The sequence below is a fragment of the Elaeis guineensis genome, chromosome 13 (genome assembly GCF_000442705.2).
Source record: "Elaeis guineensis isolate ETL-2024a chromosome 13, EG11, whole genome shotgun sequence".
NCBI lineage: Eukaryota > Viridiplantae > Streptophyta > Magnoliopsida > Arecales > Arecaceae > Elaeis > Elaeis guineensis.
This window is the reverse complement of record NC_026005.2, coordinates 22192333-22220269: the sequence shown is the minus strand read 5'-3', so window position 1 is coordinate 22220269 and position 27937 is coordinate 22192333. Positions and strand designations below refer to the sequence as shown.

Here is a 27937-nt window from a genome sequence, read left to right as displayed (position 1 = left end):
TATTGAATTAGAAGCAAGAGGCCCTTCAAACCTATTCCATTTTCTTCTACCCCGCTTCCTCTCCTCATCCGATGCCATCATGGTGAAAGCGTAAGCCTATCCCTAACCCTAGTTCGCTTCTCCCGGGGCGTATTTCCGGCTCTCCTCGAACCCTAATCTCGCCGGCCGCCGACGGATCTCTCCGCCCCTGGATCGCCTGTCCTTCGCGTTCCCAGTATTTGCTTGCGGATCGAATCCTAATCTCCTTCTCTGCTCGAATCCCGGCGCTTCTTGCGGGATTCTAGGGCTTGTTTGCCAGATCTGCCTCCTTGGATTCTTGATACGTGGAAGGAGCTGGGAGGTCTCTCCATTCGAGCTACTGGTGGTTGATTCGCTTCGCGTCCAATTCTTCCTGAAAACCCTAACCTTCGTGGTAAGCTTCCGTTAATCACTCTCTCTTTCCGGAGCAAGAACCCTGATTATCACGCGATCTCACCTTCTTTCTCGGTTTCATAGATTTTTTTCGAGATGCCTTATTTGAATCCAAATTCCCAGATCTGCACTGAAATCTTTGCACGGCGGTATTTTTATGTGTACAGCTAGGCTCTAGTTTTCATGGAGGGATCTTCAGGCGATGGTGCCGCCGCTTCCGTGCCGCTGGCGAAATGGAGAAACGATTTTTCCAGGGCTTTTCAGTATTATTTGGACCGATCCACTCCCCATACGCTCGGGAGATGGCTCGGAACGCTGGGAGTTGCTGTGATCTATTGCCTCCGTGTTTATTATGTGCAGGGGTTTTACATTGTTACGTACGGTCTTGGGATCTATTTGCTGAATCTCCTGATTGGGTTTCTGTCCCCGATGGTGGATCCGGAGCTGGAAGTTTCAGATGGGCCTGCGCTTCCTACGAGGGGTTCGGATGAGTTCAAACCCTTCATTCGCCGCCTACCTGAGTTCAAGTTCTGGTAAACTTTGGTGGTCTTTTATTGCGATTCAGGGTCTTTATTTTTCTTTTTCTTTCTATTCATAATTCGATTTATTAATTGTTTTAAATTTCTTGAGCAGAAATTGTCATTCAGAAAGATATTTATCAGAAACAAATAGTATGGAATTTCTATTTACTCGGGCTCTGAAGTTTAGTGTCTCAGACATGCTGCCTAGTTTCATTCTTTTATCTGTGGCAATTCTCGAGTTACCTTTTCTTGTCATTTTCTACATTTTTGAATCTTCTTTCTATCATTTTCTAGTTATCAAAATGGTTTTCTTATTTTATATTCCATAGTGAGAAAGCATTATTAACCGCTTTTTACCTTCTACACCATAATTTGATAGTAGTAACTGGGAAGTTTTGTGTCATGTGGGATCCATCATAATTTAGAAAAGTTCTATGACATGCTCTCAAGCTGATGTTGACCTTCATTCGCAATATCATTCTTTGAATGGCCTTTTACTTCTAGATTATAAACATTAAGTTCAACATCATTCTTCTTTGTCAACTTTGTGGGCTAACTTTGATGGCCCGGGGGTAAAAAAACTTATATGGGAATTTGTATTTTCGTAGGTAGGTATTTTTCGGACAACATTTAGATGGAAAAATAATTTATCCATATTGTTCATGCATTCGAAAATGACTCTGAAATCTGTTAGCCATGTTCTTTTGTATTATTACTTTTCCAAGTAAGTTGTCATGATTTATCCATATTTTTCATTATATATATATATATATATATATATATTACAATAGTATTATATTATATTATATTATTAGGGTTAGGAGTATTTTAGGAATAAAATGAAAAGGTTCTTCTATCGGTTGATGGAAAAATGATTTACCCACCTCCTAGGTGAGACTTACCCCTCATGAGTAAATGCTATTCATAGGACAATAACTTACCCATCAAGAGAAGCATAAGAACATGGGTAAGTTGGTCAATGGGAAGGTTGATCAACTTTTCCATGATATTTACCTACCAAAGAATAGGCCCTTATTATTGATTGCCCACATGCTTCAAAGTAAAATGAAGGTATTATTGCTTTGTTCAAAATAAAGCAATTTATTATGTTTAGCTCTGGGGAATGGGGAATATTTGTTAGTTCTTGACAGTTTACACTTTCTCCAAGTTAGCTCGATATGCAAACTTTTCATTGCTGCATGTTGCTATCATTTTTACATTATTTATATTGGTGAATGATAAAAATATTTGTCCTCGCCTATTAGTATTCAATGAACTTGGATATAAGGTAATTTATTATTGAGTACTTTGGAACTATGCAAAGATTGCATTCTTCCCATCTAAAGCTTAATAGTTTAAGGTCACAACATGGTTAAGTCTGCAGAAGATCTCAACTTAATAATAATTTAAGATCACAACATGGTGAAGTAATATTTTATGAGAACAAGCTTCAAAGGCACTAGTTACTAAATAGATAAGGAATGTCCAGTAGAAATAGTGATTGCTTGCTTCGTAACTCCCTGAGACAGTGCTGCATGGACATGGTATTCAGATGCAGATTCAGATTCATATCAAAATGTCTGCTTGAAAAGAGGATAAAAATAAGATAAGAGGAAATGGACAAATGAAACAACGCTAATTAAGTTATACGTATGATAATATTTTTGAAAAGCATGTAAAGGATGTGCTATTTTTATGTTTTTTTGTGAATGCTTCCTTTTTTTTTTTTTTTGTAACTGCCAACTTACTAGTGATTGATTTATTCATAATGTCATTCTAGTTTCTGGCTATGACTTCTTTTAAGTGTACAAGTACACAAGGGGAGGTGTATGCTCCCATGCATCTTAAAAAGATGACATGGGAATATACTAGTCATCCATAGATTGTAAAACATGGTCACAAGTATTTTATAAGTTGCAACTCCACCAAACTTTTAAGTCTACATTCCAAGAATTTGAATGGTATAGTGTTTGTTTCTTTTCTAATGTATTATATGTGTTAACATGGATTCTTCAAGTGGGATGCAAGTATTGCTAACATTATTCTTTCATATGGAAGTAATGAAGAAGAGGTTCGCTGTACCGATAACGGAGTCCGGACCGGTCAGCCGGTGGTATGGTTCAATATGCTCCTATATTGTTCCATATCGGTCTCAAACGGACACAACGGGGAGGAGGGAGAAAGAAATAAAGGAAAAAGGGGGGGGGAGGAGAGGGAGAGGGAGAGGGAGCCTTCAAAGGGCCGTTGTGCTTGTTGGAGGGTTGGCGAGTAGGGGGGAGGAAGAAGGAAAGAGAGGAAAAGAGAGAGAGGGGAGGGAAGGAGAGGGGAGAGGGGGGAGGGAGAGAGACTCTGGAGGCCTGTCAAGGCCATTGGAGGGTCGGAGGGGTCAATCAAAATAGGGGTGGACGCCCCTATTTTGTTATTATTTTTTTTTCACGATGTTGGGTGAAGTTAGCAATGGTGTTGCCGACTTCACTGATATGGGCAAAATAAAAAGAATTGACTTTTAAGTGAAGTCGGCAATGACTTTGTTGACTTCACTTGATATCGCGAAAAAAAAAAGATGAAGATGAAATAGGAGTGTTCACCACTATTTTGATCAAATGCCTTAGCCTTCTAGTGGCCTTGATGGGCCTCGGAAGGCTCTCTCACCCTTTCCCCCTCCCCTCTCCTTCCCTCTCAATTCTCTCTCTTTTTTCCCCTCTCAATTCTCTCTTTTCTTCCTTCTCTTTCCTTCGCCCTCCCCTTTCTTGCCGGACCTCCTTTGACCCTTTAGTGGCCTCGGCGAGCCTCCGATAGTCTCCAGAGGCTCTCTCTCCCTCTCCTTCCCTTTGCCCCTTTTCTCTTTTTCTCTCTTTCATTCTCCCTCCCCTCCTTACCGATGGCTCATTTTGAATGCTAGAACCGTCCTAGTCCATCGTCAATACGGTTCGACACATCCTGAACAGGGCGGTTCAGGATGGTTCCACCTGCCTTAAAGAAGACCATCTGTGCACACTTTAGGGGCAGGAATTTTTATATTCAATTGAAGCATCGCTACATGTTTTGCATTTTACGCATGGGAATTGATATCTCGAAGATTTTTTTGGGACCAAGAGAAGGTTAAGCAAAGTTTGTAGTTTTTCAAACAATTTGTTTGTGAATAAGAAGTCTTTCTTTTTTTAAAATAGCTGTTTTTTTTTTGACAAAACACTTAATATTTTAGTTGATTTGAAATTCCTTATTTTGCTAAGGTTTTTGCTTTATTTTCTCTCTTTTCCATCCGGTGATTTGTTAATGTGATGGATCCTTTTCTTTTTCATGTTATCAGTGAGTGTAAATCAAGAATTTGGGAGCAAGCTGCTATCTCTAGTATTTGACAGTTTTTGAGCATTGTATCCTGAAAAAACCTCCATTGAGACTGTCTATGTGAAAAAGTTTTCTCTAAGAATTAATATGTAAATACAATATGATTGGTGCACTTATACCTGTATATTTGTATATATAAGCGGTGATAGGTTCATTTAATAGTGACAATTTTGTTTTGTTTGTTCATGTGTTTTATGGACTTGTTTGCCTTAGTCTGATCATATTGAAAATTATTAATTCCATAAGAAGGGCTTATCTGCATTGTGTTTTAATTATTGTTTCTATGAAAGAAGATATGCAGGTTCTATATCATTTATATTTTATATTTTCTGGGGTTTTTAATCCTCAATCTGTATACATGGGTCTTATTGTACTTGTGGTTAGCCCTGAAATATTAGTTAAATTTATATGTCATTATTCAGAGAGAGATTGGATATAGAGATAAACATCGGATGGAGTTAACTGTAAATATTTCAAAATTAGTTTACCAGACTAAGCTTGCTAGACATTCTATGGGAGTAATGATTGTTGTTCTCAGTCTATAATGCAGCAGAGAAGTGCTTGTGCTCTTTGGTTATTTGAGGTTTTGTGATAACTTGTAATTTTTTTTTAAAAGAAAAAGGGATGTTTGAAGGTTGTTTTAGATTTCTTTTAATCATAATGATGCCACTCAAGTCTGATGTCATCATTTTTTTCATCTGAATTAACATAGCACATATGAATTAGATTCAATTTAGAAGCTTATCCTCAAGGAACCATCATTTCTTTGTAAATTAGATTCAAATGCTTTTGGTGATTTAAGTCAGCTGAATTAGGGTGGTTGTATTGTTTATCACTACTTCGTAAGCGTTCTTAAGTATGAAATAAGGAGATCCAATTCCACCACTTTGTTTTTTAATCTTGGTTCAAGGAGTATGGTAAGACATGCCAAGAAGCAAAGATGGACTGATGCAGGAATATCTGTTATATCATGTAATATACACTCACTTGTAATATGGTGATGATATACACTCACTTGCAATATGATGATGATGGTAAAGTGTTGCTATTACAAGCTGGCTAGTTGATTAATATGGATTATATACATTATAAACTGTATAAGGTTTTAAGTTCCCAGCTTGAATAACAGTTCTTATTTTAGGATATGAATAATGATTTCCCTTGGGGCCTATAATTCTCGGATGAATCCCTTTGTGCTATTTGGTCATCTGTTAGGATCAACATGAAATATTTGGTCTTGATGGTGTAAACGAAGATCAAAAGTTTCCTGGTTGAGGAGTGAGATTTGTTCTTGATTGGAAAGTCATTATTTCTTATATGTTGATTTTTAGGGCTTTGACTTCCATGTTAGTCTTTCAAGGGAGAGAAATTGTGGAGATGTAAGTTTGCAGGCTATCAACTTGGCAACCATGTAAATCAGTAAAAGAACACTGGGGATTAGAATTTGGATGAGTTGAATAGCCTTTTGTTATGGATTTGGCCTAGATTCAAAGAAAGGAGCCCTATTCGTTAAGGTTACTTGGGAGGAGAAGTGGTGTGTTGGATTGGTGTTATTTTGGCTTTCACTTTTGCTTACCTGCTTGAAGGAATATAGAAGACTTTCTTTTTGCTACTTGGTATCACCGTGGAACCTGCTTGTTTGCTTGTAATTGATGCCACCGTTTATAGGATATCACTTGCAAAGAGGTACTCTGACTTAGTGCTTGGTAATGATTATCTGGTGGCTTTAGTGCTAATTTTCTGAGTGAAATAATGGTGCATATGATGGCTGGGCTGGCTTATATGTTACTTGTAAATATTCCACCATTGTTTTCGAACACAGAAAACTATGGGCTACCATAGATTGTGATGACAGATATCAAGGTTCTTGAGAGCGAATGAAGCCCCTCAAGTTGAAAGTTCTTTAAGGGCCCATTTGGTATTGCTTCTGTTTTCTGTTTTTGTTTTCAAAAATCCAAGAAATACCAACAAGGCTGAGCAGGTATGTAAGATGAAAGTTGATGAAACCCTTTTGTTGTTTAAATTGTTTGTAAAACCATTAGAGCTGTTGGCAGCAAAAGATTTGTTCCTTGAAGGGAAAAAGCGAAAGTAAAAGCAAGGACTGGCAGCAGCTCTGTGCAAATGCTATCTCCAACATCAATCTCCATGCACTATGTCGCTTGTAAGGAAATAAAAGCACAAAAACAATAAAAATACTAAACAGGCCGTAAAAATTCCTGTCAGCAGCGAAGGGCTGCTACTTGTGATTATCAAAGGCTGGTAAAACAGCAAGCTGAAAGCAATATATTTTTGCTTTCTCTGGTATCAACATATTTGATGCCATTCTTGTTCTTCTTGAATCAAATTATTAGGTAACAAAAAATAAAGGACCAGCTTAAAAGCTTATGTTGACATTTTTCTTGAACTTAGACTTGGTCTCTTAGGGACTCTATGCAATCAATTCGATCCGCATGTGCTATCAACAGAGATCTAGGAAGCTAAGGTTCTGGCTTATGTTTTCAATGATTGGCAAGTTATTTGAGCTTTGGAACGTGCGAGGGTGGTGGAAGCCAGATATTGCTTTGGTGGTTTCCTCCTGCCAAGGTAATTAATCTTGAAGTTGGAAAGCTTTAGTGCCAAATTCAAAAGAAATTGGAGCTGTAAACAAGACATTATTGCCGAGGTATGGAAAACAGTGTTTTGGATATGCAAAACAGTACATTTGTGACATGATTATATTCCCTAACCACCCCCCTCCCCCACCCAAAAAAAAAAAAATCATTGATTCCAGTGTCAAATATTTTTTTTTTAAGGAAGAAAAATAATTATATCACTTTGTTGTAAAACCATATAAACTATGACCAGAAATCCTTCTTTGGAAATTTTAACCTTGGCAATCGTAAAATGAATTTTGTAATGGTAGGAGAGTTTTACCAATAAGCATGTGCAAGAGAGTTAGGTGGTTGGACTTGAGATGTCCGAAAATTGAATATGAAAGTATTTTTGAGGACATGATGGAAAGAAACCTTATGATCAGGATGGCACTGGAGTTTTGAAACTTTTAAATGTCTTTCCTTAAAGTTGGTTGGGGAGGTTTTATCTATGCCTGTCCTTGTTAGGCCTATATAGGAAAGTATGTTTTGTGGTGATTGGGAATCTGGCCTAAGTGGGGTAAAAGAGGCATATTAAGATATTTGAATACTGAATGGTGGCAATACAGGTCATTTCAAGAGGATCATATTGTTTTAATCAAATAGTGAGTCTGTTATTAAAAGTTGCTCGAAGTTGAGCCTTTACGATGTAGCCTTGTGGAGTTAAAACTAGGTAAGGAGATTTTGCATGTTTAGAAATTCAATTGTAATTTTGGTATTGGAAATATGATTTTCAGTCAAAAAGAAACGAGAAATCATTTAAAAGTATAATATATTTTTTGGGATGTTAGAGTGTATCATTCTGGCAGTTTAATGTCAAAACAATATTTGTATCAATGGAATGCATTCATGTGTGTATACAATTTGATGAGTTTATAATTATGTTTTGCGTCATTTTAGATTACAAGACATTTTTCATTGTTTGATATTTTAACCAAGCGATTTTCAGGTTTAAGATATGGGATAGCTGATGCTAGTCAAATATTGCCTTGCTTTTGACTATTCACAGATTTTGCAGCTTAACCAGGCAAAATGCTTCTCAGTATTGAAGAAACTATGAAATGGTGAAAGATAGGCATGACCGGCCAATTTGTGCAATAAATTTGGGCCATAAGCTCTTTTTTTATTTTTTTTAGAGACTCAAAAAATCTAACAATGGATCTATTCAAACTGAAACTATGATCAAATTCAATGAGTGTCTGGTAGGTCTTGACATAAACATGCTCAGTCTATGGACCCAGTGGGTCTTATGAAATCTCACCTGCTTGTATTGGAAGATGTGGGCCTGACCCAATTCTTTTTTTGGATGGGTGGGGTTTTAGTCCATTTAGACAAGAACAGCTAAATAGTTTCAGTTTTTGGGTTGGGTGGTACCCAATCCTGACCCAACCTGATAATAAATTTGGTTAGGTGGTTGATTTGGTGGCTCCTTGGCTGCCTTTGTATCATCTATAATCCTTCTACATGCAGCTTTCATATTATAAATCCTTAAACACAAATTCAAATTCTTCTCTTTATTAAGGCCCTGTATGTTCATTGTATGACTATAGCTTCTTAATCAGTTCTTTCATTTTTTTGTCAATTGGTGCAACTGCAGTACTGGTATTGTACTCGTGTCTCATTCTATTCCTGTATTTTTACTACACCTTCACCTGGAAGTTCTCATTTCTGGCACCCATACGTTTGCACCTATTGATTCCTCAATGATTTGAACCATATAAAAAATTTAGGGCCTTTCTGCCATTATATAAGATTTTTTTCTTAAGTTGCCGAGGAATGTGTTCTTTAAATAACATCATAGAAGCATTTTTCTATTTCTTTTGTATAACAAATTCAAGATTCGATCATACTGTAAAATTGATTGTTTGTTGAGCCTGATTATGGACCTTTTTTTGTTTCTTTTTTTTTTTTTGTTGAAAGTGCATTACACATACTTTGTTTACTAATTTGCTCTTATCGCACAAGGCCTTCCTCCATGATCCTAGTTTAACATTCATCAGTTCTTTTTACAATGACAAATACATATATCATGGAACATGTTCTTCGATGTTAGCAGTGAGTTCAAATACGAGGCTGTTATGCTTTCATGTTCATTTATAATTTGCAGTGCGTTACGCTAACCTCTTGAAACATAAAAGTTATATGTAATTAATGTTTCCTGATTAGTTATTTTAGTGACAACACAGTTTTTACCAAGGCATTTCTGTTGGTATTACTTGGTTCTGGTTTAGATGTGTAGGTCTCCACATAATCAGATCCAACAGCGAGAACTGGAAGAGCTCAATATTGCAATATCAATTACAGTTTGTGCGAATTTGTACAGAGGCATATATGCATCCATGGAACAAAATAATTTGTATCAACATAATAAAAGCCTGTAAATAGAATAGCATTTCTTTTTCAAAACATCAGTGAATAATCAATTGATTAAGTCTCTGTGTCATCCTTTTTTCAGTTATAAGTTCAGCAGATGTGTCAGCCATGACTGGTGAATACTTTAATGGCAGCTAATCTCTTCTTGTTTTCTTCAGGTATTCCATAACGAAAGCCTTCTGCGTGGCTTTTGTCATGACTTTCTTCTCTGTATTTGATGTTCCTGTATTTTGGCCCATTCTTCTGTGCTATTGGATCGTTCTTTTTGTCTTGACAATGAAGCGACAAATTCTGCACATGATCAAATACAAATATGTGCCATTGAACATGGGAAAGCAGGTATGCACTAGCTTTTTAATACATGAAAAATTTATCACTGTTGTCCCAGTTTCTCCAAGTAAATATTATGCAGTACTGGTATTATGAAGCCTTGAATGAGGATGCATAAGGTTGCAAAGCAGACTTTTTTTTCCAACGGTATGAAAGCATGTCCCCTGCACTGTTGAATCATTAAACAGCTGGTTCTGCAAGTAGGTTGGACATGCACCTGATGTCAACTGTGGTCCATAGGGAGAGATGGCAACATTGCTTCTGTGCACTTCTGCTTGATTGACTTGATTGATATCGGGACTGCAGTGATCTATGTTGCTCGTAGCAGTGAACTAATCGTTTCTCTGTTGAATGTGCTATCTTCCTAATTGAGTTCTGCTTGCCCCTGCGTTACTGCCTAATATATGCTCCAGCATACCAAAATGACTAGAGCAATTTAATGTGGTTAAGCACATGAAGTTATTATTTGTTAGTTTACATTAGAATGTATATAGTTTCCTGTTTATCTACTTTGATGTTCTTACCTGTTTTGTTGGGTCAGAGATACGGAGGCAAGAAGACTTCTGCAAGCAGCGGTTTGTCCAAGGACTGATCTCCACTATACTCGTCAGCAGTAGAGGCAGAAAGGGCAAATTGGGCATTCACATATTTGATGTGCTAATTACTGAAGTTGAATATACATATATTTTGTTCTGTAATTTGGAGAGCAATTACTTTTTAATTGCATATTCATTTTGCTTTCCCCTGGGGGTCCTTTGTTTGTCATGGATTACATCTTTTCATGCCTGTATGTTGTGATTCTCTGCTCTTCAAATGAATCAGATGTTACCGTTGTATAAATAGGCTGAAGGTTTCTTTTATTTATTTATTTATTTTGAGAGGCAGAGATACCATACTATCATTGTCCAAGTTCCGTTTTTTTTTTTTTCTCCCTTCTGTTCTTTCCACAATGATGCTTCCAGCAATTTATTGGACCTGCATATTCATTAACTGTCCAGGTGATTTAACTACCCTCAATTTATTTTGATAAGTGAAAAGCTGCTATCGGTAATTGCTGTACTCTGCTCCTGTTGATGTTGATGAGAAAGTAGAATGTCGAAAGCCCGGTAGCTTTTCTCGCGGGATGAGCCTGGTCCTTGAGTATCTGCAGGGCCTTCCGTCTAAGGGACAGGCAGTTGGTAAATGACAGATCAATGACGCGATACAACTGGCACGCATTTCCCTGCAAGCTGTGATTACTAGAAAGCCATTGTATCACTCCTGATCACTGATGACTGGCTAGTCCCAAGCGAATGGAGCCGAAGCTGGTGGTCTTGATGGCCATGATTGCTTTGGTTTGCAAGAGATTATGCATTCTCCTTAAAACATGATCTACAGTTCTCATGTTTTGGTAGGATTGCACTGAAAATTTTTTATTACTACCATTAACGTATTCTCAGCGCCCGCTATAAATGGATTCATAGCAGGCCCTCCGCATGATATGATAGCATCATATAGAAGTGAATTCCACAAATTGGATGATAGCTACCGTTACAGAGATAATTTATCATTTCTCCCGAGTCCAAAATCATATGCAATCATCCGAAGCTTGACTCAACATAGCCTGAAAAGCTCTCTGTGGATGCTCATGACCTCTGCGACTAATTCTGCAGCAAAATAAAGACGATCAATAGCCAATCATTTTCACATGCTAACGCTTGTCTCCCAGTTTAATGTCATTCTACCACGTCTCACTTTTCACCATGATGCAAACCGTATCTGAAAATTTAATATCCGGCGCTAGCACAGTATGAGCCATACCAGAACAGTTCTTGTCATGCAAACAAGCATGGCCTTGTTCACGTAATAAATAAGAATTTCAAACGTCGAGTTGACCATGCATATTCAATATTTATGTAATGCTGCAATTTGATATTAATTCCCATAACACACAAAAAAGCACCGTGCATTAGCATGATAATTTATGAGCATCATCAATTACGTTCGAGTTTCTGCAAGGTACTCGTTCCATTTGGCAATATCTTATCCTGCTAATTTTAGTGTCTCAAATTACACACAGACTCTTCAACTTGATCAAATTAAGGGGAGAATCTTTGATGCTCTTTTCTTCAAAAAGAAAAATTATACACCACTTTAAACCTTTCCTTGTCCGATACCAAGATCCTTTTCAACTCACACAGGATTCATACCAATAATAAAGTTTCCTCTTCAGATCAGCTTTGCCTATCTTAAGAAACTGCTCAACAAGCTTCTGCTTGGGACAAAAAATAATTCTACAATGACTAATGGGTTCAAAACTTATTGCTTAACTGTTGCATCCTAGGAAGTTAAATCAGCAAAAGCTTACTCCAAAAAAGTTCAAAAAAATATTTTATTTTTGAAAGGGCATCAGTTTTACCTGGAGAATCAATTTAGGGTGTCCAAATTCCACTAGCAACTTTTGAAACTTCCCACATAGAAAAAAATAAATAAATAAATAAAACTACAATAGAATATTAATCTCAATGTCATTAACTGTGCTTCCGGTTGACTGCTCCACACAGTACCAGTGTAGCCTCCAGGTCCAGGTGAAGTAGAAAGCATGTCTGGTTGACAGGTGGCTGTAAAATGGAGGCAAGTTTACTGAATGAATTTTCATTTGATTCTTACTCATGAGGGGATAGGAGAGAGACTACATATATTAGACAATGCTAGTCCAGATGATCTAAGCTATTGACTGTGATCCATTATCTCTAAATTGCTTACATAAAAAATCATGTGATTTGGAGATCTTTAGCCCATACATCAAGCAATCAAAAAAAAAACAAGCATGCCATTTAGACTATCTAATTTTTTGTCTAGTTGATGCATAGGATAAGATCTTCAAATCGCATGATTTTTTTCTGTATATAAACAGTTTAGAGATAGTAGATCACGTTCAATAGCTTGGATCATATATATGGGATCTCCATTGTCTAATATAGACCTAGCCAGATTTGAATGGAGATACACTTGAGTATGCCAAGTCTATATTATATATTATTTTTAATAATTATTAGTTATATAAATAATTATTTAATAATTATTTATTATAATCTAATATAGATTATGTAGAATAGAATGTATTTCAACTATAAGATTAAATATTAAACAAGTTGATCTAGAGGTAGCCCTGGCTTGGCCTCATGTTTGGCTTGGTTACACCACTATAGAAGGGAACTTAGGAAAGAGGACAGGCAACAAGAGAAAACTTCATAGAATCTCACTTCTTGGGCCATTAGTGAAATCCATATATAGGGTAGTTTATGTTATTTCTAAAAAATAGGGACTTGTTATGACCCAACGCTCTAAATTCGCACTAGAAAATCCAATAGGTCCCTTAGAATGTCCTTGCTAAGAAGATCTTATCAGGCGATAAGATATTCCTGTGATAAGATGTTCTGCCTCCCCCTTCTAAACATCATGCTGGAGCATGAGCCACTAATTTGAACATCCAAGCAAGCTAGTTTCTCACAAAATGTGCACTAGCCAAAGAACAAATCTTAAAAATTACCACATACTGAGGCTAGGAACTAACTAAATGACAACTTATTTTGATCTTTACGACTGACGAGGGACAAGTGACCTACTTTGAATAGATTTTTATGGATAACATGGATAATGTACCTAGTAGAGCAAGGTTTTGAAAATCGGTACCGGTGACCATTTCGGCCACCAGTTGGTTCAGTACAATACCATACCAACACAGTACGCGGGCGTGCTGGCCGAACCGATACACCATTTTTGCTTTTTTGTTTTTTTTTGAAAAGGGGTGTCCAATCAAGTTTTTATGGATTATTTAATATTTTAAAGTCCAAATTGATATTTAGTGGTATTCATTAATATTTATATCACTCCGATACACCTTTAATCGTGTGTGATACGAATCTAAGCAAAATATTATATTAATTAATACATGGACTAAATATCATTAGATTCTAAAATACTTAAATTAATTAAAAAATCTAAAAATACTCAATGTATATCGATCATCAAAATCTGATCAACCATCGATGTCAATAAATATCTGAATCATTTACATAGTTAAGAGGAACATCAATCCATCCCTCTAGCCACATAGCATTATAATCCTTTGTGCTCATTCCATAAAGTAAGCGCGTTGGATCATAACTCATCCTCGATCTCTCACTGAGGTTCTGGCATTGAGAGGTATCGTCAGACTGATAGTCTGATTGTGAAGGAGCTCATCCAAATATACCGACAGCAAATTCCGATCCATAAGACACTTCGGACTACACAGGATGGTAGCCACTAGAAGACGATATCTCCGATGCACCATACCTATATCTATATCCGTAAGGATCATAGACTGCATGTGGTTGCAGGTAAGAGGATCCAGAATACGAGGACGAACTTGATACATCTATGGATTATACTCCACATACGAGGTCATCTGTAGCTACATCATATCCTAAACGATCTTACAGAGTCCATCGTCTATATGAAATCATATCGTCACAGGCTTTACTAGTTCGTATACCATGGTCCCTATACTACATGGCATGTGCAAACTGAGACTCACCAATAAATTGAAGACCATCAACCAGCTACGTCTTCTGTTCTCCGATCTCTTCATGGTCATCAGATCCATAAATAGCTGAAGAACTATCATCACTGCTCTATCTGATGTCTGAATCTGAGTGAACCAAATGTTCTCTTTACTGGGGCTACAATTGTCTCTTTTTTTTTTATCTTTGTGCATAGCGGCTGCCTACCCTCTCATCATGCCCTGCTCTGACTGTCTAGGCGGTGAGGGTGGATGCTGTGGCGTATTGACTGGAGGCCTAAATGAAATGTTGCTACTTGTCTATTGAGAGGCATCCACCCCAACCTTACTGGCAACAAAATTGACAGATCGTAGAGGCAATCCTAATTCATCAAGCTCTGACTCTTGCTGCTGACTTATAACCCATCTAATCATTGAATCTTCTTCATCAACAAAATCACTCATAGTCAGATTTGAATACTTCAGCTGAATTTTTTTCTCGATACATTTGAGCCTCATCCTCAAATTATAGTACACACACAAGATCATTGAGACATTTCTATTTTAGATGGTTCTACTTGCTATGGATAAGGGCAAAGGTCGACCAGTTGCGCTCACATCCACTCGATGAAACCATCTAGGAGAGGATCTTAATGGCAAGATCCTTCAAATTTTATGCGAATCCACCAAAATGCACCCATCATTTAGCTGCAAAATTATTAAAATTTAGTAAAATCAAAAAGAAGATTGAATATATCAATATGATAATAGATTTATTAATATATACTTGGATTCATCTTTGATTTACATCTGATCGCTATATTACTTCCAAATGATTCTATGCCCTCCCTAAATATTTTCGTCTGTAAAAAAATTATTTGTTATAATGTCTTGTTGAAGATACAGCAAAGTTAATAAACATCATTGAACTTAACTTACTTGTTCAAGACATAAAGCCATGATATTTGGATCGGGCTCCATCTTGTCTATTACATTTCGTAGGGCGAACGAAAGCTCTTCATCCATGCCAATCTCAAGTATGGAGTATTGGAATATCGGGTTCAAATAATAAGCTGTATATAGATTTTCATAATTGATTGAGTTTATTTATACAAATTTTAAAAGAGTTTTTGATTTGCTGCTTATCTGCTAAATGCAACTCCCTACCCATTTGATAGCCCTATCGATGGTTGATGAAGCTGATGTACTCATCGGCATGCTGTGGATCTGCCACCTTGATTTGTTTCTTTGTCCTCTCCATCATATAATATAAGAAGCACATCTGGGGATATCGCTCACCGTCCACAGCCCGAAGCACTTCATATAAAGACTTGATAACCGTCACTATCTTCTCGGACCACTGCCAGAACGACTGTCTCGTCACTAGGCTCTCCACATCGCTCCCCTCAGTGCTTATCCTGGCATATCTGCTCTGTTGCCACTCAGGATTGACTAACATCAGACGTAGATATACTTTCTTATTAATCATACTATCAAGTACTTTATAATTAGTAGCAAACTGTGTGACATCTAATCTCAATATATTACCCTCAGCAAACTGCCGCATAAATGATAGGATCCATGTATGATTGTAGATGAATCTGGTGATACTCTGTGCTGACTCCATTATTTTCTGCACCCTATGAATATTTTCAATATCCATCAACATCAGATCGATACAATGTGAAGTACACAGAATGCAGAAAATATACGATCGCTGCTCTATCAATATCTCCCCTGCAGCCTTGTACTGTGGTCTATTATCTATGATAACCTGCACGACTTTCTACTCTCCTACCTGATCAATCACATCCTTCATCAATCTGAGGATGTAGCTGGCATCGTGTACCTCAGCTGAAGCATCAACAGACTTATGAAAAAATGTTCTATCACAATATATTAAGAAGTTGATGATGATTCGTCTAATAAGACAAATCCAACTATCACACATCACAGTCAACCCATACACAAGCCATTTGCTTTGATACGAGGTAATCCATTTTTCAAAATCCTTCTTATTCTAATCAAGAAGCTCACCATGAATCTCTTGATCCTGGAAGATCTACACCTAGATTGGCAATCTATATAGATTAAATGGTAGAGCGATGATATGGGTTGTCTGCTGCGTTCGCTGGAATGTGACTGAAGTGAAATCAAGATCCAATAGCTCGCCACATATCCTTCTTCTTATCTTTCCTCAACATAATATCAATCCTCTGTTGCTTCAAATCTCTATTAGAAAATGTGTGGATCCAAATCATGAATAGTGGCTCCTGTTGGAATCTCTCTAGAGGATTTCTTTCTACTGTCAAATGCTTCCAACATGAATGCAAGATGGCTGGTGCCTCTACTGACGGGATCTCTAACTGAGGATGTCCTAAATCGTGACTCAGACTCTGTTGCAGTCTCCCTGAACCCGACCCGTTCTCATAAACTGACGGCCCAAATCGAACTCTATGTCTGGCTACCTTCTCTAGCTGCCACTGATCATCCAAACTCGTCTGAATGGCAGCTTCGATCTGTGCCTGCTCATCATCTAGAATAGATTCTTCTTTTAACTTCCTGGAGTGATAAGAAGATGGCTCTGCTGCTCACCAGTCTACCTCTGCCTTCTCCATCAAATTTCTTTCCTTCGCTACTTTGAAATCAGCGAAGTATTTCTTCATTAACTGACGAACCTCTTATGGATACTTACGGCATATAACTACATTCGGATAACCGCCAGCCAAATATTGCTTCAACTGTATAACTCCTTCCTTGAATTCTATGCTATACCATTTACATTTCTAATGATGCCGACCTGAGAGTATCTCCCCATGTTCCCAACCAATATTACGTTCTGGATCCTTTTTCTTCCTTGATGGATTCATTCATAAAAATTGATAAGTACATCACTTCAATAATTACGTAAAAATGATATATTTTATTTTTTTAATTTTTTTATATTTTTTAAATTATTTATTTATTATTTATTATTTTTTTAAAATAAAATATATAAAAAATTTAAAAAATTATGAAAAAATAATTTGATCTTAGATCCATATAAAATCTTACCATGGATAATACATATAATTTTCTTAGACATTGGACATGCATCAAATACTTTTTTTTTCAAATTTAGACCTAGGCTACTATGCGCAAGATGCATTGAAATGTTGATAAAAGGCATCAAATTTATGTCAAAAGTAGCTTGCAATCCCTAAACAATAATTTGATTTTATAAATATTTTTTAAAATTTATTTTTTTAATAATTTTTTATTCTAAAAATATATTTTTAATTTAAAAATTATATACTTAATGAAAATTAATGATTTTAATGTCATTGTGTAGATCATCCATAAATCTATAACATATATTAAAATCATGTCAAAAAAAATTTGACATAGTTTCTCCTTGTTTTTTCACTTTTCACGAATTTTTCAAAAAAAAAAGAGTGGAAGAGAAGAAAGAGAAATAGAAAGGAAAAACATACCTTAAAGAGCTTTAATCTACGTAATCCTGGAGTCTTCCTGCCGCTCATAGTGTTAGGGAGTGAGAAAGGGAGAGAGAGAGAGATTAAAAAACATAGAAAAAGTCGAAAGACTTCTTCCCTGTATCAAAAAATAAGAAAGAAGCCGAATCAGATAGTTTGGCTCAGTAAAGCTGCGTACTATTCGGTTCGAACCGAAAATATCCGGTTCGAAGATGAACCGGGCAGCTCCTTTTTTTTAATTTTTTTATTTTTTATTATCGGGTGCGGAAAATCAGGGCTGAATCGATCCGATTCCGCGCCAATCCGGCTCGATATGCTCTAGGCAGTTCGATCCAGTTTTCAAAACCATGTAGTAGAGCATATAAATCTCTTGACATCTATTTTGTCATCCATTTACATATCAACAAGGGCACAAAAGCACAAGGGGACATCAGTTTGACAATTTTATTTTAAAAAAACAAGCAAACAAATGAACATGTAATTCCTTTGCCACATTTTACATATCTTACATATGCATCTCGGTCTTATTGTCAGTTACCAGCGAAGGTCCAATACATCCTTAATGTATGCCTGAGATCACTCTAATGATTCATATGTTTGTTATCTGATAAAATTTTAACTTAGCAAACTGGCCTATAGGACAATGCCTGCATCCATCCTCCATCTTAGAGGAGGTTCTGAACTTCTATGCTCAGACCTTGGCGCCAATTGTTTCCGTAGTATTAAACCAAGGTAATTCTGTTTGGTGGTGCTCCCAATGTTATTATCAAAAGAAAGAAAATCCTAAATGGGTTTTGACAGGTTTTCATAGAGACAGAGACTAATTCTGGATCAGTTCGGACTAACAAATGAATTTTATGCTCATGAGATAGCAGCAAGGGTAATTTGATGGCATATAAAACTAAACATGATTTTGCAAATAAAGTTTCCAAAGCCAGGAGATGATAAACTAATACAACTTGGATGGCAGTAGTGAGGAATGTCTAGAAAAAGTTTGAATTGACGACCGATGTAAACCATAATATAAATAATAGACAAGTAAGGAATATAAAAGTTGTATAGAAAATATGAAGCTTATTGATTGTGGTGATGAGCGTCATAGTTTTAAAAATTATCAACTTAAAATTCAATCAGCTTAACTATGCCAAATTTTTAAGTTGGTTGTGTATCTATGATATTTGAGACTTGCAAAGATGCTTGTTATTCATTTTGTTGAACCATGTCAATTCAGGCAAGCCTTGTCAATTGGGATCACTCCACTTTCTGCTAGATACTTTCCTGTGACTTATATACATCCTTGTAATTATCACTAGGTGTTTAAGAAGGTGAAAGCATTGGGAGAGACGTTCAGACAGAGCACGAACATCAAGCATTAAGCATAATCCTCAAGATTTAGATAATATTCTTTTTTAAAGAAAAAAATTAAATATGACAAAGGATGGAAAAAGGCAGCTTATAAGAAATAGATCATATAAAGAAACTTGACAGGAAGAAATAAACAACTTCACTTTGGACTTAGATAAACAGAAAACACAGGTTGTATTTAATCCACCTTCTGATTACAAATCTAATTCTCCAAGTAACACCATTACTTCATGAAAGAGGCTAAAGAAATATCAAGTAATAGGCTAAAGGTGTCTTGAAATTGGGCAAGCATTGGTGTGCAATTCTAGAGGAGGTTGAACTTTATACAATAACACTGAAACTTATGATGTTAGAAAAAAATTTAAAAAAAATGTTGATAAAAAAATAAATATTCAAACATAAGAAAGGACAAGAAAGCCATTTCTAGACCCAACAAGAAGGCTTCAAGTAACTTTAATTTCAAATTAATAAATTATGATGAGAAAGGAATAAAACAAAAGTTTCATTGTTGAGGTAATTGTAATTGTGTACTTAGTCTGTGTTGGTATTTAAGTGGCTTTGCAAGAGTACTTGGTGCATATTGATGCATCATTAAAATTCTTAGGTTAATTTTGGAAGAGAGGGTGGCACATCTTTGCAGAGTAAATGTACTAAATCTCCATGTGCAAGGTGCATGTACTTTAATAGTAAGACAAACGTAATTTCTTATAATAAATTTGATTGTAATTAAAAAATGGAATAGAAAACCAGAGACAAGATATTACATTTAACTATACCAAAATAAGAAAGAACATCAAAGGAGAATGAAAATTTTCAGACGATTAATTTTTAACCTTTTAGGAGATGGATTCAGCTAGAATCTCTGCTGCAAGTTCAGCCAAAACATCCTCCCAACCTAGTTTTGGTTGATCACCAACAAAAGGGTGGCTGTGAGGAAATTGCACAAATCAGAAAACAATGGAATCAGAAACTTTTCCATGTTAACAGGTGTGGAGCACCACCGTACTTGTGTGCTTTTCATGCTTCAAGGGTCATTATCGCCTTCCTCAGGTTATGCTTAGATTTAGTTGAAATCCTAGCAGCAAAACTCATAGATAGTTCAAAATTCTCCTTCCTTCTATCTGAAATAGAACCTCCATTATCTGAGATGTGTGAAGAAGGGAAAATGGAAGTCCAGAACCTTTACCACATAATTATTTATTAGCTCTGACATCACGGACCAAAGTCTCAAGAATAAATTGGGATTCATAAGCATCTTGTGCAGAATGCATGGAAACCTAATAACTCTAACCATGATTTTTCATACTAGTTCAAAGGCTTGGCTTTGAGTCTTTTATCAATTTGTTCCTCTTACAGCAACCACTAGTGTTATGTAACAGGAACAATTAGCAGATGGCAAGTAAAGATTAAAGTCAACACCAAACAGTTTGGACTAGGACTTGTGAATTTTGTCAAAATTGACCTGCAAAGTCTCCATGAATGTTGCACTGGATGCTTATGAATTTCTACAGTTTTTATTATGAAATTTCAAAATAAAGGCACGATACCAGTCTCCACACACACACACACACATATATAAAGAGCCAGACTAAAATCAAGTCAACCGGATTTGGACTCAGATCCGGTCAGGTCAAAACTCTATAATAGGATTCTTACATCAATAATTCAAGCTATTGAATATGATCTACTACCTCAAAACTGTTTATATACAAAAAGTCATATGACTTGAAGACTCCTAACCTATGCATCAAGCAGTCAAAAATTGAACAGCCTAAATAAAATTAAATTAGATGTATTTTTTGATCACTTGATGTATGGGCTAGGAGCAAGGTTTCCCATACCGTGCCGAACCAGCCGATACACCCCGTATCGTATCGGACCGACGAAGAACCGGCACGATTCGGCTGGTAAATTCGGTACACCGGCAGTATGGAAGGAAAAAAGAGAGAAAGTGAGAAAGAGAGAGAGAGAGAGGAGAGGGAGGGAGGTGGGAGCCGTCGGAGGCCGGCGGTGGCTGGTTGCGGCCGCCGAAGGACTTTCGAGCCCCGTATCGCCCGATAGGACTTTTAAGAGAGCGACAAAGAGAGAGCGCTCGGAGGGGGAACAAGGGACCTACCGGACAGACGGCGCCTCTGTCGCAAGGCCCCAGTGGCCGGCGAGCCAATGCCGACGGCTTGAGGATAGTCGAGCGGGCGGAGCCCCTCCGCAGCTCCGCCCGATAGGGCTTTCAAGAGAGCGAGAAAGAGAGAGAGAACACTCGGAGGGGGGCGAGGGACCTACCGGACGGACGGCGCCTCCGTCGCGAGGCCCCCAATGGCCGGCGAGCCGACGCCGACGGCCTGAGGGTGATCGAACGGGGGGCTCCTTTTTTGAAACAGACGACCGTTTGTTTCGATTTTTTATTTTTTATTTTTTGTTTAAACTTATGAAGTCGGCAACCCAGTTGCAGACTTAAGGAATTTTTTAAAAAAAAAACACAAAAATCGTGAAGCCGGCAAACTATTTGCCGGCTTCACTTAACACTAGGTTTTTTTAAAAAATTTGCGAAACAGGGGCGACACCCCTGTTTCACGCCCGCGGCGCCGCACGCATGGACTGCGCCCTCTGGCGGCCATGACGGCCAGCCGGAGGCCGTCCGGCGACCCCACCGGCTCCTTCCCCTCTCTTTTTTTCTTTCTTCCTCTTTCTCTCTCTGTTTCTCTCTTTCTCTCTTTTTTTCTTTCGATTCGGGTCTGCTTGCCTTCGTCGGTTCGGTACGGTACGAAACCGTACCGAACCGTACCACCGATCGGTCGATACGGCCGGCGGTACCGGTTCAGCATACCTTAGCTAGGGGTCTTCAAATCATATGATTTTTGGTGTGCAAGTAATTTTGAGGTAGTAGATCACATCTAACAGCTTGGATCATCAATATACAACCCCTATTGTTTAGTTTTGATTTGATCAAATCTAAGCCCAAATCTGATCGATCTTACCCAAGTCTACCCTTATATATGTGTATGTGTGTGGTTGTATTGTAACAATAAAATTCTCTTAGAGCTAAATTGGCAGATGTATTTACAGGGTTCACAAACATAGCTCCCCTTGCCTTCGTGACCAACCGGATGTTAAAAAAGACCTCCCACATGCACAGGAAACAGACGAAAAAGACATAGGATCCACCTGCATGTCCAAAAGGAACCAAAATCAGAAGATACGGCATCAAGACCTGAAGGCAATTAAGGAACCACTGTTCAAGACCATGAAGTATATACGTGTATATATTATTCACACTAGCACACAATCTGAAAATGATCCACCAAATGTATGAGCAATGTCATGTCCCACCATTGGAAATGTAAGCTATGTCAAAAGACTTTTCTACATGCACCTATAGGAATTCAACACGATCAAGTTTTTATCTCTTTGTGAATACTTAAACTGATTGGTGTCTTCTGTTTTGCTTAATATGAAACTTCCTTGCTTCTTAACAATGGCATGTAGATGCTACCTATCCATCTCAATATCTATAATGAAACATAAATAAGCATACCACATGAGTTACAGGAGCAAACATGGTAGTATGCTTTCGACAATTATTTATGGAATCAAGGAGATTGCTGTCATCTTCACATAAAAGAATGATTTCTTACATGCATCCATGTAACGATCCACTTGATCAGGTGACGCCGGGGAGGTGTTGAATTTGAGCTAAAAATTCGAAGGTGAAAGGGTATGTTGATAAAACTGACTCTGGCAAAGTAAAACCCCACTATGGCACATTGGATGTAATAAGGTGTTAGAATGGGCGGATGGTAGTTGGAAGAGTAGAGACAAATCACTCTCTTCCAAGACCGAAAACACCATCTTGTCTGATGACTATAAGGATACAGTTCTCACATGCTCCCCGACAAACTCTAAAAGTCCACCAAAAGGAAGGAGAAAGAATAGAGAAAAGGATAAAACCCATAAGAGAACTCGCACAAATCAATAACTCAAGGATGATTACAAGAGGAGACCGAATGAGAGTATTGAATACAAAGGGATTCTTTTCTTCAACCTTCCAATATGGGATTCCAAGTTCTATTCTAACTTGAAAAATTTTAACAATTAACTTGCCTAATAACATCAAAAGTTTTCAAAAAAAAAACGTCACAAAAATCAAAGCTCCTTAGAATTAACTAACATCAACTTTCTTAACTGAGACAAACTCATGTTGGGTTCCAAAACCAATGCATACCAGATCTGCGACACATGCAGTTAAGACCCATGACCCGTGTGGTGGCATGTGCATCCTAGGCACTCTGATGTCATTCAGTGTTGACCATTTTATGTGATTTTGGAAACATCATAGAAAACAATCACTAGAGAAATGAAATGAGGCATTTTAAAATCATAAAAATTAATATCCGGTTGCAATGATCAGCATGCAACTAGTGTTAGGTCTTGGTAAATTTGCATCACTAACTTGAGAGATATCAGCACAGTTGCAGCTATTTCCCTGCAAAGAGACATTAAGGCATATCTAGCATTCTTAGATTCAAACTTCAAATTGATTTCCAAATGGTGAGAAGTTGAAGTTAATGGGACAACAATATGCATTTGCATGGATTTCTGTTAAGATCAATTGTATAAAGATTGGTTAAATTTGAATGTTCACAGCACCCAAAAAAAAAAAATCTTTATTTCAGGCTTATTCTAGATGACAGACCACAAAGCCACCTATACCAATAATTATGTAAAAGAACTAATAACGGATGCCTTAGTTGTAACTTGTAACAATAACATTATTACTGCAATCCTGCAATCAACAAAGGCAATTCTTTCAGCAATAATGATACTATCATAAAATAGCAATCTACTATGACTGAATTCCCAAAGTGCACATCCTTTTCTTTTGTGAAGAATATAAATTTTTGCTACATAGTCCTTATCATTATTGATGTCCTAGCACTCAAAGTTCAATTTAGGTTTGACCTGAAAACCTGTAAGACTGCAAAAGCTTTAGGAATGTCAATTAGCTCGGCAAAGGCCCATCAATGCCAAAGTTTGAAGCACACCTGGACCAACTTTTAGCTTGAAGTAAATTTGCACCAACTCTGCACCAATTTTTAGTGGGCTCAGCAAAGATGGGGCACTAGAAAAAGCTCCCTTGACCTGATCTTTCATAGAAGCATAAACCATATCATGAAGTTACAGACCTTAACTCCCTTATTTGTTCGATGCAAAACGAAATAAAATTTGAGAAAAGCTGGAAGCCATGCCTGGCTTTCTCATGCTGGTTTCCCACACCCATGGAACCTAGTGAATTCAGTTCCAGAATAAAATCAACCACCCTCAGATCCTCTGACCCTCTCCTGCTCCTTTCATCTCTTGTTTCTCATTTCTATCAGGTCCAACTCTCCCCCCTTCCTCCATCTATTCTCGATCTTGCTTCTCCCTTATTCACTCTTTCCTGTGTATATTGACACCTACACTAATCTCAACATACCTAATCCATCTAGAACGATCCTTAAACAACTTCAATTTTATCGAGTTTTTTAGAAACTTCTCCTTTATTGATATATGGATAAGAGGATTGAGGAAGTCTTAGCATGGGAAAGCTACACTTGGCTACCTAGCTTTCTCCATAAAATTTACAGTTCAAACAATTCAATCTAAATTTATGAAGAAAAACTTTCATGAACAATAATTGAACATCAGAATATTCAAAAGTTACTGATTATCATTATCTGAATTAGCTAACGCAAACAAAGCAAGACAAATTGATCTAGTGGAGGCCCCTGTGGGTATGGGATGGAGAAAGGGGTGGGAAGGATCACATGCAAGTTGCTACTTTTCGACAATCTTGAGTATTCAGTAACTAAGGCTACCATAATCTATCAAAAGAAAACTACATTCTAAAAGTTCTTGAAATCTCTACAAATCTGACATGACCCTAAAATCACAATTAAAAGAAATACAAGAAAGAATTAACATGCAGAACTTGTAAACCTTACCAATTGTCTAAGATGCTATAACTGTTGTTTGTGGCAAATGGATTCATTCCTTGACTCTTAACACTAGCGCTCACTTTCTTATAAAATAATGAAATTTCTAATCAACTAATAGAAAAAGGGAGATTTTAACAAATAATTTATCACTCCAAATGATGATAATAAATCAATTAATTTTAAATAAGAGTATAATTCAGAAGAATTTAAAAGAGTTTCTCTTAAAACTTGACAAAGCATCACTACTTTCAAAAAGAACAAAAATCATACTCAACCATTAGAAGAAGAAAAGAATCGACGAGACATTTAAGGAAAAAAGTTTCACTTAAACTAACAAGGATTCACTGATTTTCACATCTGAAATTACAAATACTTCTCATTTTTAAAGTTTCTTGACTCACAACACTAACAGTCACTATCTTATAATTTAATGCAGATCCTACTCCGTAATTATTTTTCAAAAAAGATTTCAATCAGCAATCTGCTTCTTCAATTTTTACATAATACTTCACTTATTTTTGTATCTGTAAACTTGACTTGTTTTAAATTCCACAAACAATTTAGGAGATTTACAATGAACCACCTGTTTGTTCAAATAGTGATGATTTTTATTAAAAGAAAAATCCTAGTCAAACAATCAAAGTAAACAACTAAGAAGATTTTAAACAACTGCTTCTTTCATTCATCTTTGATTTTCCTCTACTCTCAACACTAACACCTACTTCGCAATAGAAGAAAGAAAAACCTATTCAACCATAAAAAAGAGAATAGGATGTTTTCATCAGCTAGCTTTTGTTCAGATTGCTGTCTTCCCCTTTCACCTCCTTCACCTCCTCCTTTCCCTCCTTATCTCCTGTTATTCTACACTTCTATATACTTATTAAACAACAACTGCATTGTCAATCTGGAATCCACTATGTGATGTGACACTTGATAACAATACAAGGCAACTATTCCTATATGAAATGTCATTTTCTTTCTTTTAGGATGGATTTCTATCCCTCCTTTCTGCCTCAACTCCTTTTGATCTCAAACCAATATCCATTTGGTCCCCATCCTAATGCATGGTTTTATATAAAAAAGAACAAAACAAAAAGAAAGAAGGAAGAAGTGTCTACTCGACTAGAAACAATCATTTTAGAGTATCTTTGGACAACTTGGTTAAACTAATATTTATCAATTTCATTCATTCTCAACTCCAAGAATATGAATCATAGAGTGATTATAGAAGTTTCTTAATTCAGGTATTGATCAAGGAAACCACACAGGCAAACACACAAAAATGGAGAAAAGCATTAATGTCATTTCTACATTCTCGGCAAACCCTATGATTATGCTTCTTATTGCACCAGAAGAAGTTTGATACTTTTATCGATCAAAACAACTCCATATAGAAACCATGAACCCCAGGCATGGTAAGAAATCTAGTGTCTCGGCAAGCAGCACACACCAGACGCTCCAATTTCACAAATATACCCAAGCAAAAGCTCAAAGAAGGGTTTGCTCGTGTTTCCTCAACTAAACATCTCAATTCCTAGGGTTTCCGCAGCAGGAACGCAGCTCCAGCGAATCTATCATCAGAAACACCAAGAAACGTTCCGCACCTGAGCCTTATGCAATGAAATCAACAAGGCATTCAAGATATCAGGGGATCGGAACCAAGCAACCAAACAAGAACCGAAAAACGAGGGTTCCTGGAGCATACCCAGTAAACATAAGAAAGATTAACAAGAAGCCATCGAAGGACCTCGAATTTGTCCATATTCATCAAAAGATCTGTCTATAGAAATACAAACTAGGTTCGTGAAAGAATCATACCTAAAGAACCACAAAATGCCTCCAAATGGAATCAACTCCTCTAAGAAATCCCTCGATCCATATGCTTTATGCATCAAGAACTCGCCACCAGCTAATCCGCCCTCAATACGCCAGGAAAAACCCACGTCCGATCGGATAGAAGCCAAGAAACCCAAAGAGAGCCCGAGGGCAAGGGCTCTTGGATCATGTCCGACACCGGAGGCGCAGGAGAGATTTAAACAGAGAAGGATCGGGAGCATCAGCATCGGAAGAGACGAGAGAGGGCGACGGCGTCTCTTTGTCGCCTTTTTAGCACTCCAGGGATGCCCCAGCCAACGAACAAGTTTCGCGCTCCGCTTCGAGACTGTCCTTTTGCCTCGTTCCCTCCCTCCCGGGCTCAAGATTAAATAAGCGCGGCCGTATGTGATAATTAATTTAGACACCCACTTTAACCTGAGCCCGTAGCTACACCCAAATCCTGACTCCTCACTTGAGGAACCGTATGATGTGGCTTACGTGTTTCAGGGAGGGTTTCTCTTTGTATGTTTACAAATTAATATCCAATCCTGTACGGTGCAAAGCAAGTCACTGCCAAAGATCCCAGCATGTCGGTGATCATCGCATTGTTCTATTTTATTTTAGTGAAAAATAAAAATCTTTGGCAATAGATTAGAAGGCTAATTTTTTCTGTCTCTAATCTCAATAATGACAAGATTTGAACTCAGAACTCTATCGTAATCATAAAAAGACATCACCAACAAAACTAGCATGTTATGTTTATAAGATCCCCCTATGAGGCTGACTTGATGCTTACATTTTGAGATTTCCTTGGATTCTATTCACTGATGTTGACTACTTTGCTTGAATATTTTTCATCTTTTTTTTTTTTTGGTAAGAAGAATATTTTTCATCTATGCCAACAGGTTAATGTTGCATGCAGCCAAAATCTTGATGAGCTGGCAAAAAACTCTATTAGAACAACTTATTCAAAATTTTTCAAACATGATGGATCATGTGCATGTTATGCCTTTCATGGTTTCTTAGGTGGCGGTGGTGGTTGAATGTATTCAATAATGCTTAGATGGCCAATGCCTAGACTGCTACACCTGAGAATCTACACATGTTACTTGCTCCTTTTAACGCTTGATGTTTTGGACTATATCAAAAAATTAATTAATGATGATGAACTGCT

The 27937-nt window shown here is 37.2% G+C and overlaps 1 protein-coding gene and 1 long non-coding RNA gene across 8 annotated transcripts; one reads left to right on the top strand and one right to left on the bottom strand.

The window, feature by feature from the left end:
• The first annotated feature begins 19 nt into the window (after positions 1–19).
• On the top strand, positions 20–10355 carry LOC105033301 (protein RER1B). The gene is made up of 4 exons (XM_010908039.3): positions 20–412; positions 579–944; positions 9442–9622; positions 10155–10355. Exons 2-4 carry the CDS (start codon positions 595–597, stop codon positions 10203–10205), a joined length of 582 nt encoding a protein of 193 aa, XP_010906341.1. The 5' UTR covers positions 20–412; positions 579–594; the 3' UTR covers positions 10206–10355.
• On the bottom strand, positions 10251–27151 carry LOC105033302 (uncharacterized). 7 transcript variants are annotated; one of them, XR_012136171.1, is made up of 4 exons: positions 26767–27151; positions 19983–22138; positions 19810–19903; positions 10251–11259 (listed from the first exon to the last, which is right to left on the bottom strand). It is a non-coding gene; the product is annotated as an uncharacterized lncRNA (long non-coding RNA). The 7 variants fall into 7 exon arrangements; XR_002163475.3 differs by lacking the exon at positions 10251–11259 and adding an exon at positions 11266–12213 and having other exon boundaries at positions 17612–19903; XR_012136169.1 differs by lacking the exon at positions 10251–11259 and adding an exon at positions 11266–12213.
• Positions 27152–27937: the final 786 nt, after the last annotated feature.

Coding starts and splice junctions, on each gene's coding strand:
- LOC105033301 (XM_010908039.3), top strand. CDS start 595: ATGGAGGGATCTTCAGGCGATGGTGCCGCCGCTTCCGTGCCGCTGGCG. Junction 945..9,441: donor CTACCTGAGTTCAAGTTCTG/GTAAACTTTGGT, acceptor TGTTTTCTTCAG/GTATTCCATAACGAAAGCCT. Junction 9,623..10,154: donor CATTGAACATGGGAAAGCAG/GTATGCACTAGC, acceptor TTGTTGGGTCAG/AGATACGGAGGCAAGAAGAC.